The 15,394-nt window shown below is 44.3% G+C and overlaps 1 protein-coding gene across 1 annotated transcript in view; it reads left to right on the forward strand.

The window, feature by feature from the left end:
* camta1a (calmodulin binding transcription activator 1a) overlaps positions 1–15,394 on the forward strand; it is a 266,071-nt gene that overhangs the window by 204,602 nt on the left and 46,075 nt on the right. The window contains exon 6 of the mRNA XM_070839521.1: positions 7,927–7,998. Coding sequence (XP_070695622.1) covers positions 7,927–7,998 — 72 coding nt within the window. The remainder of the gene's footprint in view (positions 1–7,926; positions 7,999–15,394) is intronic.

Genomic DNA, 15,394 nt, shown 5'->3' on the forward strand with positions numbered 1-15,394 from the left:
CACGGCAGGGGGAGAAGCCGTGAGCCTCCGCTAATCAGCCCTAACAGAACTGTGGAGCATTACAAATCTGAGCTCTCTCTTACAATTAGGCACCATGTCTGCCTGGCATAACCCACGGCAGGGAGGCTGAGCCCGTGATGTCATCTTCAGCAGGTCTCCGCCATGTGTGTGTATGTGTGTGTGTGTGTGTGTGTGTGTGTGTTTTAGGGGGAAACAGTGGGCTGGACGGTTTGCTCTCATTAATGCAGAGGACATGCTCCCCTTTTCCACACAGTGGCACTTTTATCCTTACCTCAGCTAACACAAGGGAAGGTTAATGGACGGTCACACAGTCTCAAACAATGCCATCTATGTTTATTAAGCAGCAGCAGTCTCACCATATAATGCTTTTATTAATTAATTATTACATTTTAAATATGAGGCATGCCTTGAGGAACGGATAGAAACCCAGCTTTAGACAAAATCTGAAAAAAAGTAAAGCCAGATCCTTTTTTTTGTTCAGGGATTTTTTTACTGCTTGCCTAGTACATACTGTAGCTACATCTGTACCTGCTCCTCCTCCACTTCTGTTCCCATCCTCAGGAAAGATTAATTCATATCTATTTTCTGTGTTGATATCCCTTTGGCCATTCTCCAGCACATGCATTTGGGTCTGACTAAGTGGGACGGGAAAGTCCTCTTAGACTCAGCGGTTTCCGACCCACCAAGATTGACAGCTAAGACCTGACCTCTGACCCCATGTTTTTAAGCTGTGCCACGATAAGCTGGCTGCTGTATCCGTTACTTCATCTTTTAAATGGAATGAAGTGTCCGTTGTGGTTGATAGCCCCATTCTCGAAATGCAAACAGATGCCCATTACTCCTTTTGCCGCAAGACATTTTTTACACGTCCGTTCTAGACGGGAAATCTAGAGGTCAGCTCAAAGGTTAGGTGATAAGGAAGTGGTGCCTAGAGATAATGACTGGTTTGCCATTGTACCTGTCACACATGTACTTAACATCCATTTGAAACTTGTCATCCCTCTCACTTATACAATATGCCGATCTCTTCATATAGACGATTAACTGAAGCTATTTTGCTTTGCAAGATGCAGCGAGTTCAAACACAACTTTGCAAGACAGCCTGTGTTTAAAAAAAAAAAAAAAAAGGGCGTGGGCCGATTTAATCTGTAGAACATCTCCAAAAGTAAGGCTGTGTGACTTTCTTACTGTATGTGTCGAGCAAAGTTAGTTGAGGAGAAGAGAAAGATAATAGAAATGAAAGCTTGAGTGAAAAGTGGAAAGAGAACGTTTGCTACCATTGCTGTTTAGGCCTGTGCTCATAGTGTGGGTACTATAGAAACACAGTTTGACTTTTGAGAAGCTGTCAGACGCGCTGCAAGGTTTACTGAGCTTTCCTTTGTTGACAGGCATCAATGTGTTGACTGCTGTTGTAGGCTGAGGTCAAGGCAAGGCCTCTACAGGCTCTTTACAAAACAGTACAAAAAAAGCCTGATATATTCATTCATCCAACCATTTCACCTCTCTTTTTGTGTTAAGGTTTTCAACATTCTTGTTAGGATTACTTTCACTGAAAAGGCCTTTATGCAATGTTACATTCAGAACAGATGAAGCTACAGTAACAGAAAACTGGTCAAGGTCTGTTTATTTGGTGTGTTTATGTATACTCTGTCCCCATTTGTCACAGGATCCAGATAACTGAAATATTATTGGATGCATGAATAAGCAGTTTGATTTGTCTATTCCGACAAAGATAGTCTCTAAGGCTATACATTTACACTTACGGTCTGCATCCATCTACAGTGGCTATTTACAGCTTGTGATGTCAAGAAATTGATAAACTAAAGGCAAGCCTATACATGTAATATACAGTAAACACACAAATATGGAAGCATTAGTCTCCTACAGATTGTTTTTCTTTGCAAAGCTTTATCATCATGATGTCATTGATAAAGATAATGTTAATAATGCACAGTCACACACAGGTAAAACTGTATTTCTCCTCTTGTAGGTGTATGTGCATTATTATTATACACAGGTGTGACTTGGCATACACTAAAGTGCGTAGCTGTGTTTGTGCCCATGTGTGTTTGCACGCTTGTGTGTTAGTGTTTGTGTTGGTGCATGGTGGCATGCCGTAGGCCCCATGCCACCCTTCCATCCCATTAGCTGAGCCCAGCCCCTGCCTGTGTCTGCTTTAACCTTGGCCAGTGGGCTGGAGGAGAGGGAGAGTAATTCTAACCTTAAAAACCTGCTGATTAAAGCTAGTTTGGTGGAATTCGATTCCACTTAATGCCTTTGGCCGTGAGCCCAGCTGGCTAGCATTAGCATCAACAGACACCGTGTCTTCAGTCAGGGAGACAGACGTGCATGGGCGTGTGCATTAGCTTCCTCTGGCACATGCAAAAGTGTGGCTGTAAACCCCACTTCCCCTCTTCTATCTTTCTGTCTCCATTCTTCTTCTCTGTCCTCTGTTTCTCATTCCACCCTCATTTCTCCCTCTGCCCAATATATGACTCGTATACCCAACTTCATCACCACAGTTCTCCTCCCTAAAATGTCTTTCCTCCCATTTGTCGTGAATTTGTTCTTGTCTTCCTTAGCGTCAGGAATGAGGCCAGAGAGAGTCAGGACTCTCGGTATGGCAGGGATTTCTCCCTAACTGCCTCAGCCCTGTTATTGTTTTCCTCTTGAACTTGATGTATAGCTGTGTTTACGCGTCCAGCGTGGCTAATTAATTCTCTTCTTCAGGGCCTGTTTATCAACTGTTTGTGTTTATTTCACAATGAGTATGCTATTTTTAGAGCTGGTCATTTCCATAACACATGCATTTTTCCAGAGCATCATTTGTTTTGCTTTGTTGAGGAATTTTGGTTTGTTTTTCATTTTCTCCTTCAGCTCGGATGCAGCCTGCCAATTCATTTTGTAGCCCGCTCAGTTTTGACTGATTTAGAGGCTGCAGCTGGTCCAACAGAGAGGACCGGGGAGATAAATCTAAGCCTCTTTTGATTTATTATGTATAATGTCTCATCAACCGTTGCATAAGTCTTCAGATGCACTGAAGAATGATACTGTTACAACTTTACAAGTAGTGGCTTATTTAAGGGGGTATAAAGAAGGAGAAGAATCTTAATAGAGAAAGCAGTAGCTGAGATAAAAGCTGCAGTCATTGTGCCGGTAACATACAGGAGCTGTGCATTTCTCTCTGAATCCAAAATGCAAGAGAGATACTGTATGTTATTGGCATTCTGGGCATGGTGCCACCCAACCAGACACTACAGATAATTTGATTCCCGCTGAACGATTGGAAGACAGCAGAGCAGAGCAGCTGACTGTAAAGACAGCAGGTGAAATGCAGAGCATTACGGTATCAGTCGAAAATGAGCTCATCCTCCAAACTGGAAGTGGCACTTTTCAGCCATAAGTCATCTAATCACGCTTGTATAGAGCCAGAAATCGTTGATTGATCAATAGTCATCATGGATGCTGTCAATGGCCAGGGTAGCTTGAATCTTGCATGGTCCATGAATCTCTATTGAGTATGGATTTTGCGTTCCCTCCACGGATGGGGTTTGATAGTACTGCCTGATTGGCTGCTGCATGAGCTCTATTTATGCTGCTGCGCCCCAGGCTGAATCACCTGCCCGAGGCATCCATGTGAACAGACATATGCAAACATGCACACACACACCGAAGTACACACAATGATACATTCCCTCTAATGAAACAGTGAGCCAGAAGTGATTTTACCAGGTGGATGTCCATGTCAACAGCTGTATAATAGTGTGAAGCAAGTTACTCAATACAGCAAGATCTGAACAATTTATGTGGGATCTGACTGTAGATTCTTCATATCCACAGTGATGATTATATGTATGAACGAATTGTGGTGAAGGAAACATTAGAGGACACACAAGCCATGCATGAGTCAATGGTAAAACTACACTGGGAAAAGTTGGCTGAATTATATGATGGATGATGGATGGAAACCGGGAGCTGAACAGGAGGAGTGTAATTTTAAAATAGCACGACGAAAGAGTTTTTAACAAAATGCCAGGGATGTTGTCCACACTTATTTCTGTGTGTTTGTCCCAGCTGAACTGACAATCCAATAGACAGACAAATGTGACAGAAAGACGTTTGCATCACTGCAGGAAAACAGCAAATTGCCAACATAAATAAGGTGCCACGCTCTGATTAGGACTGTCTTCACACATCATTATGGTCTAATGAGAGAGTTTCCCCTTTCTCTCAGTCTCTCTACAACCTGTGCCAGTTTTCCCTCCGCAGACTTTGCATTTTGCTAACCCATCTCTAGCTGTGCCTGACACCTGTCAGCCATGATGGATGAATGTAAGTGAGGTGTTGCCAGGGTAACAAGCAGGCCAGGGGCAGCGACAGCCTCCGGAGGCAGGACAGGTAACCGGTGGTGGCCCTGCCTTTATATCTGAAGGCTCTATTCAGGCCAAACTGTTTATCACTGGGATGTCTGCCCCGCTTGCCCTGTGTGAACTGTGATCCTGCAACACTCAGGACCGCTTTTACACCCCAAGGGGGGCGTGTTCAGGCCAGGCAGTAATACCCTCTCATTGGGCCAAGGCAGAGTTTCATTGCCTTGGCCGCTTGCTTGAGTGACAACACCAAATGAATTTGCTGCATCAGTGTCTGACTTTGGAGGACACACGTCGCTGTAACTCTTTTTTCCTGCTGTCTGCAGTGACAGCGCATGAATACATTATGGACATGCTGCTTGTGAATACTTCTATAAACTGCTGTGTATCATTGTTCTATTGTTTTCATTTGGACCCCCAACACAACAGTAAACCAATAATACATTCACGTGTGTGTGTGTGTGTGTGTGTGTGTGTGTGTGTGTGTGTGTGTGTGTGTGTGTGTGTGTGTGTGTGTGTGTGTGTGTGTGTGTGTGTGTGTGTGTGTGTGTGTGTGTGCGCACCCCTATGTATTTGTTTCACTGCTCTTGTGTTAATGTGCAGAAGCTCTTCAAAATTACACAGTGGGAAACTGCACTTTTTATGAGAGGATATGTGTGTATGTGTGTATAATTATGGTTTAATTGCTTGCCCTGTGATGTGCTGTCATCTGTCACAGCCCAAAGACAGCAAATAATGGTTCTGCTGCTGTCATTTTGTCACCCAGACGCTCAGCATGCAGAGAGCAGCAGAAACACCAGTAACTGATATGCGTCTTGAATTACTGATAAGCGCTCGAGTATGATGAGCTTTGTGTATGTGGGCGTGCTTGTGCTCTCAAAAGTGTCTTGGCTGGCCTGTCTATCTTGGTCTAGTGTGATTGCTTGTGTATGTGTGCATATGGGTGTGTGCATGAGTGTAACAGTGTGTGTCTGTGCTTCTGTGAATATTTCTGTGTTTATGAGTGGGTGTAGTTTTGTGCTTAAGAAGCCATTGTCTAATTCTTGTGTGTGTGGGGGTGTGTATGCATTTATGTGTGTGTGTTCGTATATGTGTGGTGGGAGGGTTAGGGAGAACAAGCTTACGTGCGTGTGCAAATGTGTTTGATGCCTACTGTATATCGGCACTGACAGGTGCAACAGTTGTGTTATGCTTTAAGCTGCTTGTTTGTCTGGCACGCTGCTTTGTGTGGTTGAGAAATGGAGTAAACAGAGGGAGAGGAAAGCAGCCTGGGGGCTAATTTATTCACTCCCCAGTCGCCCTAGTCACAGAGGCCTGTTGCATTGGCCCACCTGTCAATCCTGAGGAGCATGCCACAGCCTCATCCAACTGCACACAGCCACACCATAGCTCACTCTCAGTGGGCCAAGCGCTTCAGGCTAGAGCAGTATTAACCATGATATATCAATAAACACTCCGTAATCAGAATTAACAAGAGAGCAAGTTTATTTAGCACATAAGCAACATCAAAAAAGTCTGCTATATTCTGTTTGCAGTGAAAATGAATGCGTAGTTACGGTTGTACCTGTGTTGGTGTTTAAATTTGAAGTCAAAAATTGAACAGACAGAATGTTAGCATTTCTGTTTGTAAGCACCTTTCACAAAAGTATTGCAACACATGATTGTCGTGAAATGTATAAACAGTTTAATGCCTTATAAACCAATGTACCATATTGCATCACAACTGCATAATCCCTGAGAAGAGCACAAAGTACAGTTTATGACATAAATACTTACAAAACTGTGCAGCAGAAATGTGTGAGCTGCTAGCAGTTGTGGTTGACTGTAGTAATGTGATGTTCAATGCACTGTGGGAGTGGGAGGAAGTGTCTGTCTGTTGCCAGCGTGGAGTAATGGATGGCAGAGCTATGGGAGTGGGAGGAGGCATACATCCTATTTCAGACAGCTGTAATGGATGAGAGTACAGCAAAAAATAAGAACAGGAGGAAGTCTGCATGCCTTTACTATCTCAAACTCTCACACGAGTTCGGTAGTATTGAAATCTGTTCACAATAGATGTGAGTGGAACAATGGAACACCTGGAGAAACGGTCGAGGCGGATGTGACTTTTGTTGTTTGTGAGCTGGTCACAGGATTTCTGTGTGTGTGAATGTGTTGGATACGCACAGCCGCGCACACATGTTTGTGCATCTGTGTGATGTGTTTGTTTTTTTTTAGCTATGTAGAATGTCTCTCGCCATGTGCCCAGTGTGTGTAGCTGTGCAGTGGTAGTCTTGTATAATTAATCAGACAGTTTGATGTTGGCAAATGAGTGTTTATACAGGCTGACTTCCTCTGCAGGCCCTGCTCTTTTTAACTAGGTTTTAGTTAAACAAGACGAGCACATAACACACTTCAAGGCACCTATTTATCACATGGTCCTCGAAGCAATTTAGCCCACCGTCCCCACCACCCTCCCTTCCCCTTCCCTTCTCTCACTCCTGCCCCCTTCCCTATCGCCTACCCATTCACATCTACAGTTCCCAAGGAAACCTGCCTTAACTTATTGAACGCACAACTGCTGAATAATGAAGCTGTGTCAGTATACACAGTGTGTGCATGTCTGACTAACAGTTTATGTATCACCCCAGCTGTGATTTCTCCTGATTTCTAAACAAACAGTAATACCAACGTGGATTGTAGAGAAGCTCAACCCTCTAGACCTGCTTGTTTGATTTATTCCTGTAAGAGGCTTCCTGTCTTAAGAGCATCCCTCACCTTTCACAAATATTGTATCTCACAAAATCACAGCCTATTCCATAGCTATTGAGGGTTGGGGGAGAGAGTTCTGTAGACGCTTGTTGTTGCTGTAAACAAGCAAAAACAGGCTAGCTATCCGTCTGGGTCACCTGGGAGCCGGGGCTGTGGGTCTCCCAGAGAGGGACCGAGGAGGAGAGAGGACGAGGGGAGGATAAGTGCTGCCTTGCTCCCGTTCCTCGTTGCATGGTTTCTTTTCTGACTCTGCTGCTGGCTGGTGAAAAATGTCTCCTGGCCCCTATGCCCGATACCGGGAGGCGTTATCAGCCCTGCCTAGCTCTCTCGACGGTAACGAGCCCCCAGGCACAGTATTATCTGTTTACGATAAGGATATTAATAACACTGTGCTTTAGTTATGTGCCGGGGTGCCCTGAGGGGTGATGGGGGGGGGGTGGAGTAAGGAGCACCTGAATCATTCTGTCAGGGGCTCTCTCCAAGCAGGACAGGATAGGAGTGGAAGAGAGGGAAGGAAAGGAAGGACAGAGTCATGTGATGATGCTGGGACAGTGCTGAGGTGTTCACCAGGTAACCCCATCCACTTTCTCCTTCAGGCTTTGTTTCCAAGAACAATAGCTTGACCATCTGCCAGCGGGTCCATGTGGGAGTTATCGTAAAGACTGTGGAGGTCAGGGGTTCAAAGGTTACAGCTGTCATGGTCAGCAGAGCGGTCAGCCTATTGTTTGTACTTTACTAAAGTGTAATGTCCTTTCTTTTGTCCCTATTTCTCACTTCCTTCCAGTGTTTGTATGGCTGCTACGTACACTCCTCCATCATCCCCACCTTCCACCGCAGGTGCTACTGGCTTCTCCAGGTAAGAATTCCTCTTCTCCTCTTCTACAGTTCATCACACTTTAGTTTCACAAACTCTCCCAGCCTACCCACAAGAACTTGAATGAGTTGCATGATATCAGTTTCCATTTAACCGAAGCATTTTCCTTTGACAGCCGGCAGGCAGACATCAACCTATCCCCCTGCCACCTCCATCTCTCTCTTCTCTTTTCTCTCCCCAGCCTCCATTTCCCTTATCTTTCCCAGTCACTCTCTTTCCTGATGGCATTGCCCATACACGCCGTCCAGCACGGGGACGGTATCTCAGCCTGCTAAAAGCTTTGCCATCTCCCCTGTCTAACAGCTGCAGTGATGGGCAGTAAAAGCATGATGGAAGACGTTCCCTGTACAGTATAGTGTGCTTACAGTGGGTCGTCAAGTCCACAGGCTGAGAGTGGTTGTAAATAGTAGTCCTTTGATCACCGCCCCAATACATCTCATCATTCTCGTTTAGCATGGCAGCCATTATTGTTGGAAGGTGCCTGATACGTACACCATTCACCATTCACACACACAGGGGCATAAAGCACACACACATAGAATAAGGTTGTGTGGAGCTGCTGCTATTTTTGTCTATGTATCTGCCTGTCTATTTATCTATTTGTAGTTCTGTGTCTTACATATGTGCTCGCTTAAAATGTGTGGAGAAAAACCCTCTTTGGGATAAATGCGTTTTGGCTAGCTGCTAGTTCAATTTCTCTAAGCTGTATTTTCTGAAGATGAGAATTGTCAAGTCACAACATCAGTGCTGTGCTGAACAGACCCAGAAGACAGATTCATTTGTAGTGTAACCAAACCTCCCTGACAATGTCTGATAGCTAAAGAGGAGAGCAGACTGGTTAGGAAAAGAAAAAAGGGAAAAACTGGCCTCAACAATACTCAAATACTAATGAAAATAATTAGTGTTTCCACAGCAAACAAAAGCTTTCAAACAACAACTGTTTATTTCTCTCTTGCTCTGTCTGTTGGCTCTGTGTGTGGCCGTAATAACACTAGCAGACAAAAAGCGTGTCTTTTCCTGTCTCTTCTGAGCTCAATTATCAAAGCCTTTTAGGTTATTTCACTTAAATATATGTTCCAAATATACAGTATATTATTAAAAAGTCTAAGTAATGAAAGCAAGCAAAACAGTGAATTATGGAATATATCATTCTGATTCTGGATATAACACAAGATACAATATAGTGAGGAATGATCAGAGGAAGCTCTTGTACTTTTTTGTGAGGCTTCATGTTACCTTTAATCTGCCTCCAGTTGCAAACTGTCAGGGAAATATTGTGTTGATTTTCTGGAGTTATTTTGTGGTATTTTGAGCTCATATAAAGGCTGGATTCACATTATCTTCAAGTCTATCTTAATACAAAATGACATTCCCATATGCACATTGAAATATTTACTGACTGCTGTAATCATTCCTCTTATCCATACATGGCCAAGAAAAGGTCTCCTTTTAACACAATTTCAGTATAAGTGATGGTGAACAAATCCACAGAGCTTGTTAAATGAAAAATATGTTCCAAACTTCAGTCATTCCGCCGTCTTCCACAGTTACAGTCTTTTTGGCATAAAATTCCCTCTATGTTTTTTCGTAGTGTTTCCTCCCTGAGCTGCAGTGTAGAGATAGTAAGACACATTTAATTCAAGTCTGTACAGTTGGAAGGCACCCACTTGATTTGACTAATTCAGACTGCTGAATCCCGATATTGGCTTCAGCTGAATTTCAAATTGCATTTTAGCACAGAAGGAGGACTGTGGATTTTGTCTCGCAGGATCTCTGTACAGCCAATAAGGGGAGGGGAAACATTTGCAGCAACCGACAACTCTTTCAACTTAGAATATGTAGTTATTGTTCTGAGCAAAATCTTAATGTAAACCCTTAGTTTTAAGTCAAATTCAGGCCTAAAGGAGCAAAGCTGGGGCATGAAATATAGCCACAGCTCCAGGGAGAGTAAGGCCAAAGCTGCACTTGACACATACAGAGTAACACAAGGACACATGCAGACATTCAGAATCATGTGTGCACATGGACAGAGAGCAAATAACACAGAGAGATGAGGTGACACGGGGTTACTTGCTTTTTAAAACTACAGCCTTCATTTCCAGCCCCTCTCTGTGCCACTTTCAGGATACACACACATAAACACTCATGAAACTTTGAGGAGTTTACTGACTCAACTTTTCTTTCCTGTTACTGCAGAGCATCAGCTAAGAACAACTGGTTAGAGAATCCTTGGCCCTCATGCCTTCTTCTCTCACACAGCTCAGCAGATTTCCTTACATGACTCATGAGGCCCTTGTGTGCAGCTAACATATCCACTCATTCAAAAAAAGTACCTTCTGCCGCCCAAAAAAAACATTTATTTACAAGTTTTTTTTTTTGGCACTGAGCATGCCCGGAACCCCAGATTTACATCTCTTTTCAAACAGTTTATTACAGACCATCTGTGCTGACAGGAAAGCACAATCAAGATGACACCAGAGGTAAAAGATTACACGACTTCAGTCCATATCTCTGCAGATGCAGACAGACCTTCAGCACCTGTCTTTTCAAGCCATTTTCAGTCAGACAGCTGACAGTCAACCCCCGGTTACAACAGTTTCTCTCATTTTCTCTTTTTCCACCTTTCTCCAGTCTCTGAACTGTGTCCCTGATTCCCTGTGTACCATTTCCTGTGTCCATATGAGATTTGCAGGCAGTAGTCTGTCAACAGCAGAGCAGCAAGGAGACTGGAGCTCCCAGAGCGGCAACAGGGAAAGGTCACCAGTGAGTGAAAAATGTAAATATTCAGCCATCCAGCGGCCACAGCCACGGAGAGACAGGGATGAAAATAACTCCTATTACACAGCACCGACAGGAGGGAACACAGAGGACAGAGGGGGTAGAGACAGACTGTGAATGAGAGAGCAAGTGAGATGGACACAACTTTTAAAAAGTTGGGCTAAAAAAAAAAACACTAAAAGAGGGAGAGCAGGAGAGAAAGATTGATTTAAAGATTTGAAGAAAAAAAAAAAGCAGGGAGAAAGGGGACAGTGTGTATATGTGTGTATTTTTGGGTACGTGTGTGACAGTGCAAGAAAGCGAGAGGTGAGAAAGACAGACAGAGTGAAGTTGGTGAAAGGTGTTTTAGGGAGGGGGTTAGCCTGTGGGTGTGTGCCTCTTTATCCACTCTTTATCCACTCTTTATTGAGTCAAAGCCTGGGTAATGAGACAGGGGACAGGAATGAAGACCTGCGAGGGGGGTCCTCTCTCACTCCATTCATTTTCTTTTGTTCTTTTCACCTCTCACCCTCAATCTGCTCATCCCCTCCACACTACCTCCACCTCTCTATGGCATTAGACCACTTTAAAATGTCTAGCCCTTCCCTGCAAATGGCTGAGACTGAAGAAAAGTACCACTGCAGTTATCTTGGGTTGCAAACAATGAATCCAAATTGCTGCTGAGACAGAGAGCTGCCCAGAGCGGACTGTGTGGTTTGTCACTCAAAAAAACGTTCCCATTTGAGTGGTTTTGTTAAGAAAATGGGGCTCTGTGTCTATGCTATATTTCCAACGCTGCCAACAAAAACCACACAAGTCCCCAAGACATCATAAACATCATAACAGTATGTATGCACTCTTTAAATGTTGTCAGTTACAGCTTGAGAGTGCATAACCAGATTCTTAAAGGCATACTTTCATGAGTTTAGTACTACACAGACTTTCCAGACACATGCACACACAGAGGATCTCGCCTGTCCTGGTGGCACTGATTGATTCTATCGCTCCGTGTCCCCTTCTCTTGTTTAGTGCTAATCGAATGTAATTCCCTGCTTGTGCCTCTCCATCAAATCAGACAGTGGAGTTTGCTCTGGCCTGCAGGGGCACAGAGGTGGGGATAATTATGATATTAATACGGAGGGGGTCTGAGGGGAAACTTCATTTGTCCTGCTGCCTGCCACGAACACAGAGAGGGGTCAATAGCCTCTCCCGCTTTTCCTACTTTAAAGAGGAGGAGAGAAGGATGAGATAATGAAATGACTAGTAAGGCAGGAGGGAATGCTGACGACCTTGTTTCTTCACAGCTATCACTTTCTCCCTCTTACCTTCCTCAGCTTAGGCCACTATGCTCTAGTCTCTGTCTCACATGAATACATTATTAATATCACCATTCACTGCAGTTACATTTTTCTTATTACATTAGTCCTTCAGAGTGTAATGACTTTGGAACCACTTGAATTAGTGTTATGCAGGAAAATGAGTTGTCACTGTTGTCCGTGTGATCATTCCACCACTATTAGACAGTATTCCAGCAATATTAATTTGTGGAATAATTCAAATGTTACTTAATTGGACAGGCAGAGTGATAACTCTGCCTGTTATCACAGTTATCACTGTGACAGCTCCGTGATTGAAGAGGACCTTGAGCGGTGTAGGCTCTGCTGTCAATGGTGCTATCCGTGGTCCTGAAACTTACCTTGTTCTAACCTTTCTAACTGTTCATCACATCAGAGGCTTTGTCTTTTTTTTTTTTTGACTGGGTTGATTTATCAGAAATCACCCAGCACCTTTGCACTTCCACGCTATTCACCTCTCATAACAAGCTCACCAATCTCCGAAGATCAATACACCTGGCCAATGCTGTCAGCAGATCATGTGCAAGTTCCCAACACAGGTACTCATCATGCCTCACGCTACCACGTCACCAGTCTGGGCAGAGGCCTCTTTCTCTCTCTCTCTCTAGCTAATTGAATGGGAAAAGTTGAGTACCTTCTTTGCTGCGGTGATCCGTCATAGGTCGGTGTGCAAGCAGGATGCAGGAGCTACAGACCCAGAGCGGACATGCCTGCAGGCTAAAGGCAGACAGATGGATTCTTCATATCTACCAGAGTCCTCTATTCATTCGGATCAGTTTAGTTGCCTCTGTGTTGAGCACTGGGAGACAGGTGCCGGATTCAGAGTGGCTCAGGTGATGTGTGATGACGGAGCAGAGCTGTCAGGTCCAGATTCACATCAGATACGTCCAGACTATGCAAGGCTACATAATGAATATTTCACTGAGATAAATCATGGATGAGCCCAGGCACCATTCTGTTGATTTCACTGAGAGGGTAGAGAGGCAGGAAAACCTGGGGAGGTTTTGACTGGCTGTCTACAACCTCAGGGCAAATGGAGGCAGTAGAAATATAATTGCCTTTAGCTATGCAGGCTGTTGTTTGTATCAAATGGAAATGCACCTCTACAGAGTATGAGATCAGATTTATAGCATATGAATTTGACTCCACTACCTGACTGTTCAACTCAAAACCTCAACAGTGGACTGGCAGGAGAGGGTGGCAGTATATGCTGTGTGAGTGTGTGTCTGCATATCTTTTAGTGTGTGCATATCCTTGCTTTAGTGTGTATGTGTGTGTGTGTGTGTGAAGCAGGGTTTGCCGTTCTGTTTCTGCGCTATGGTGGGAGACCATAGTGCTCGCAGCAGCATGCTGCTGCTGGCAGGCCTCCTCTCTCTATGCCATGAGGAGAACAGCTGCTTCACGAGCATGTCGGGGTGTGAGCCATGTCCCTGTGGCTCCCCTCATCTCCTTTGCTTCCCCTCCTCCTTGTGTGCAGTCACACTGACATTAACCCCCTCTCATGCTTATTTATAAAAACATTCAAATATGTCCCTCTCCCAATCACTTTTCTGCTAGTCGTCTGACTACTGCTGATATGCTCTGTTGTCACTCAGAGAGAGTTAGCTCTAAGTCAGTGTCTGCCCAAAACAGTGACACTGAGGCTTCTGACCTCTAAACAAATTGAAGGTTACTCTGGTGCTTAATTAATGGCCCCTGCTGGAATCACTCGCTCCCCCACACAAAGAAACAGAGAGAAGTTAAGCTAAACCCCAGAGGCACACAGAGCCTCCTCTCTTACTGGCAAACTGATCTGTTCCTTAGTGCCTGCGACCTTTTCTCTAGGCCCGTCGCCTAGCCCACCAGCACGGCCAATTATCACAAATCCCCCGCCGCATTTGTCTTGCCATTTTCACTCTTCGGCCAAAGATGCGTGCGTGGCCATAGACTCATGCAGCTTCCTAACCAGCCTGAGCCCAGACGGAGAAACAGAGGCCCACACAGGTATGTGGTGCTTAAATAATTCAGTTATCCTGAAAGGTTAAGGCTCCGCCAGTAAGGCAAATTGACATTCATCTTGCTCTAGAGTCATGCGCCCCGCTTTCAGAAGGAGCAGCCATCAACATGTTTACATTTTGTGACTTCCAAGATTGTTATTGACACCAATATTTTACAAGTTATTCCGCTATTCCCTCTTTCTTTCCACTGGCCAGCTCAAACGAACACAGAGAGCCAACCAGAGCCAGAAACAAATATGAGTCCTTTGCTTACAATGAAACCATTGAGATGAAAACTGCTCCAGCAGTGCAAGCTTGTTGAAGAGTCTCGCAACAAATCATGATACTGATTTGATGCTATTTCGTATCCTATTTTGTAGCTTTCTCTTCAGCAGCCTTTAGCTGCCTCTCTCCCCCTGCATAGTCCCTACACATAATGTCACACAATAGCTTATTTGTGCTAACTTCCTGCCTATGTCTCAGAAAGCAGAGAAGATCAGTGGCTCCACGCTAAGCATTTTCTGTGCTGTGCCAGTCTGTGTCCCCACTCATGTCAAGACACCGATCTGCCCATGTCACTATGCAGGCTCAGGCATGATGGCAGAAGTGTGCACGCATCTCCCAGCCTCCCAGAGAACACTGGTCACAGCTAATGACCAGAACTGTCCGATTTGTCCTGCCCTGATTACTCCTCTGAGCCCCAATTAGCCGTGGATGAGGGTTGACATCCCGACACGATCACTTGGACGTGTCATAGAGGGAAAGATGAGACAGGGAAGGAAAGGATAGAGGTAAGGGGGAAGACGGGGAATGTGTGTGCTAAAGATAGAGGAGAAGAGTAAAGGGGAGTCTGTATGAAAGCTGTAGTAATATAGGACCAGAGTCATTCCCTCTGCATTCAGATATCGATCTCAATTCCCCTTTAAACAGCTACCACTCATCAACATACAAACCAACAGCTCTGATTGCACTTTCTATAATTGGCAATTTTCATTGTGAAAATCTGTCTATCTGAGGGTGTTAGCTGCATCTGGTCTGAGACAAGCTGATTTCTCTGTGGGTTAGAAATGAAGAGACTAAGGACTGTTTGTGGAAAAGATATAAGATAAAGATAAAGTATTGGACCAATGTGGTGGAATCAATCTACTAGCTGAAGTTGTGGGAGCCCCTAAGGTATTTTGGTATGGATAAAAACAATACCATTTGTTTCTCTAATTGTCAATAACAATCTCTGTTATGAACATTGTTTTCATCAGTGCATCTCCCCTCTTATACCCTTCGTTTTCTTTT

This window comes from Pempheris klunzingeri, chromosome 11 (genome assembly GCF_042242105.1).
Source record: "Pempheris klunzingeri isolate RE-2024b chromosome 11, fPemKlu1.hap1, whole genome shotgun sequence".
Taxonomy (NCBI): domain Eukaryota; kingdom Metazoa; phylum Chordata; class Actinopteri; order Acropomatiformes; family Pempheridae; genus Pempheris; species Pempheris klunzingeri.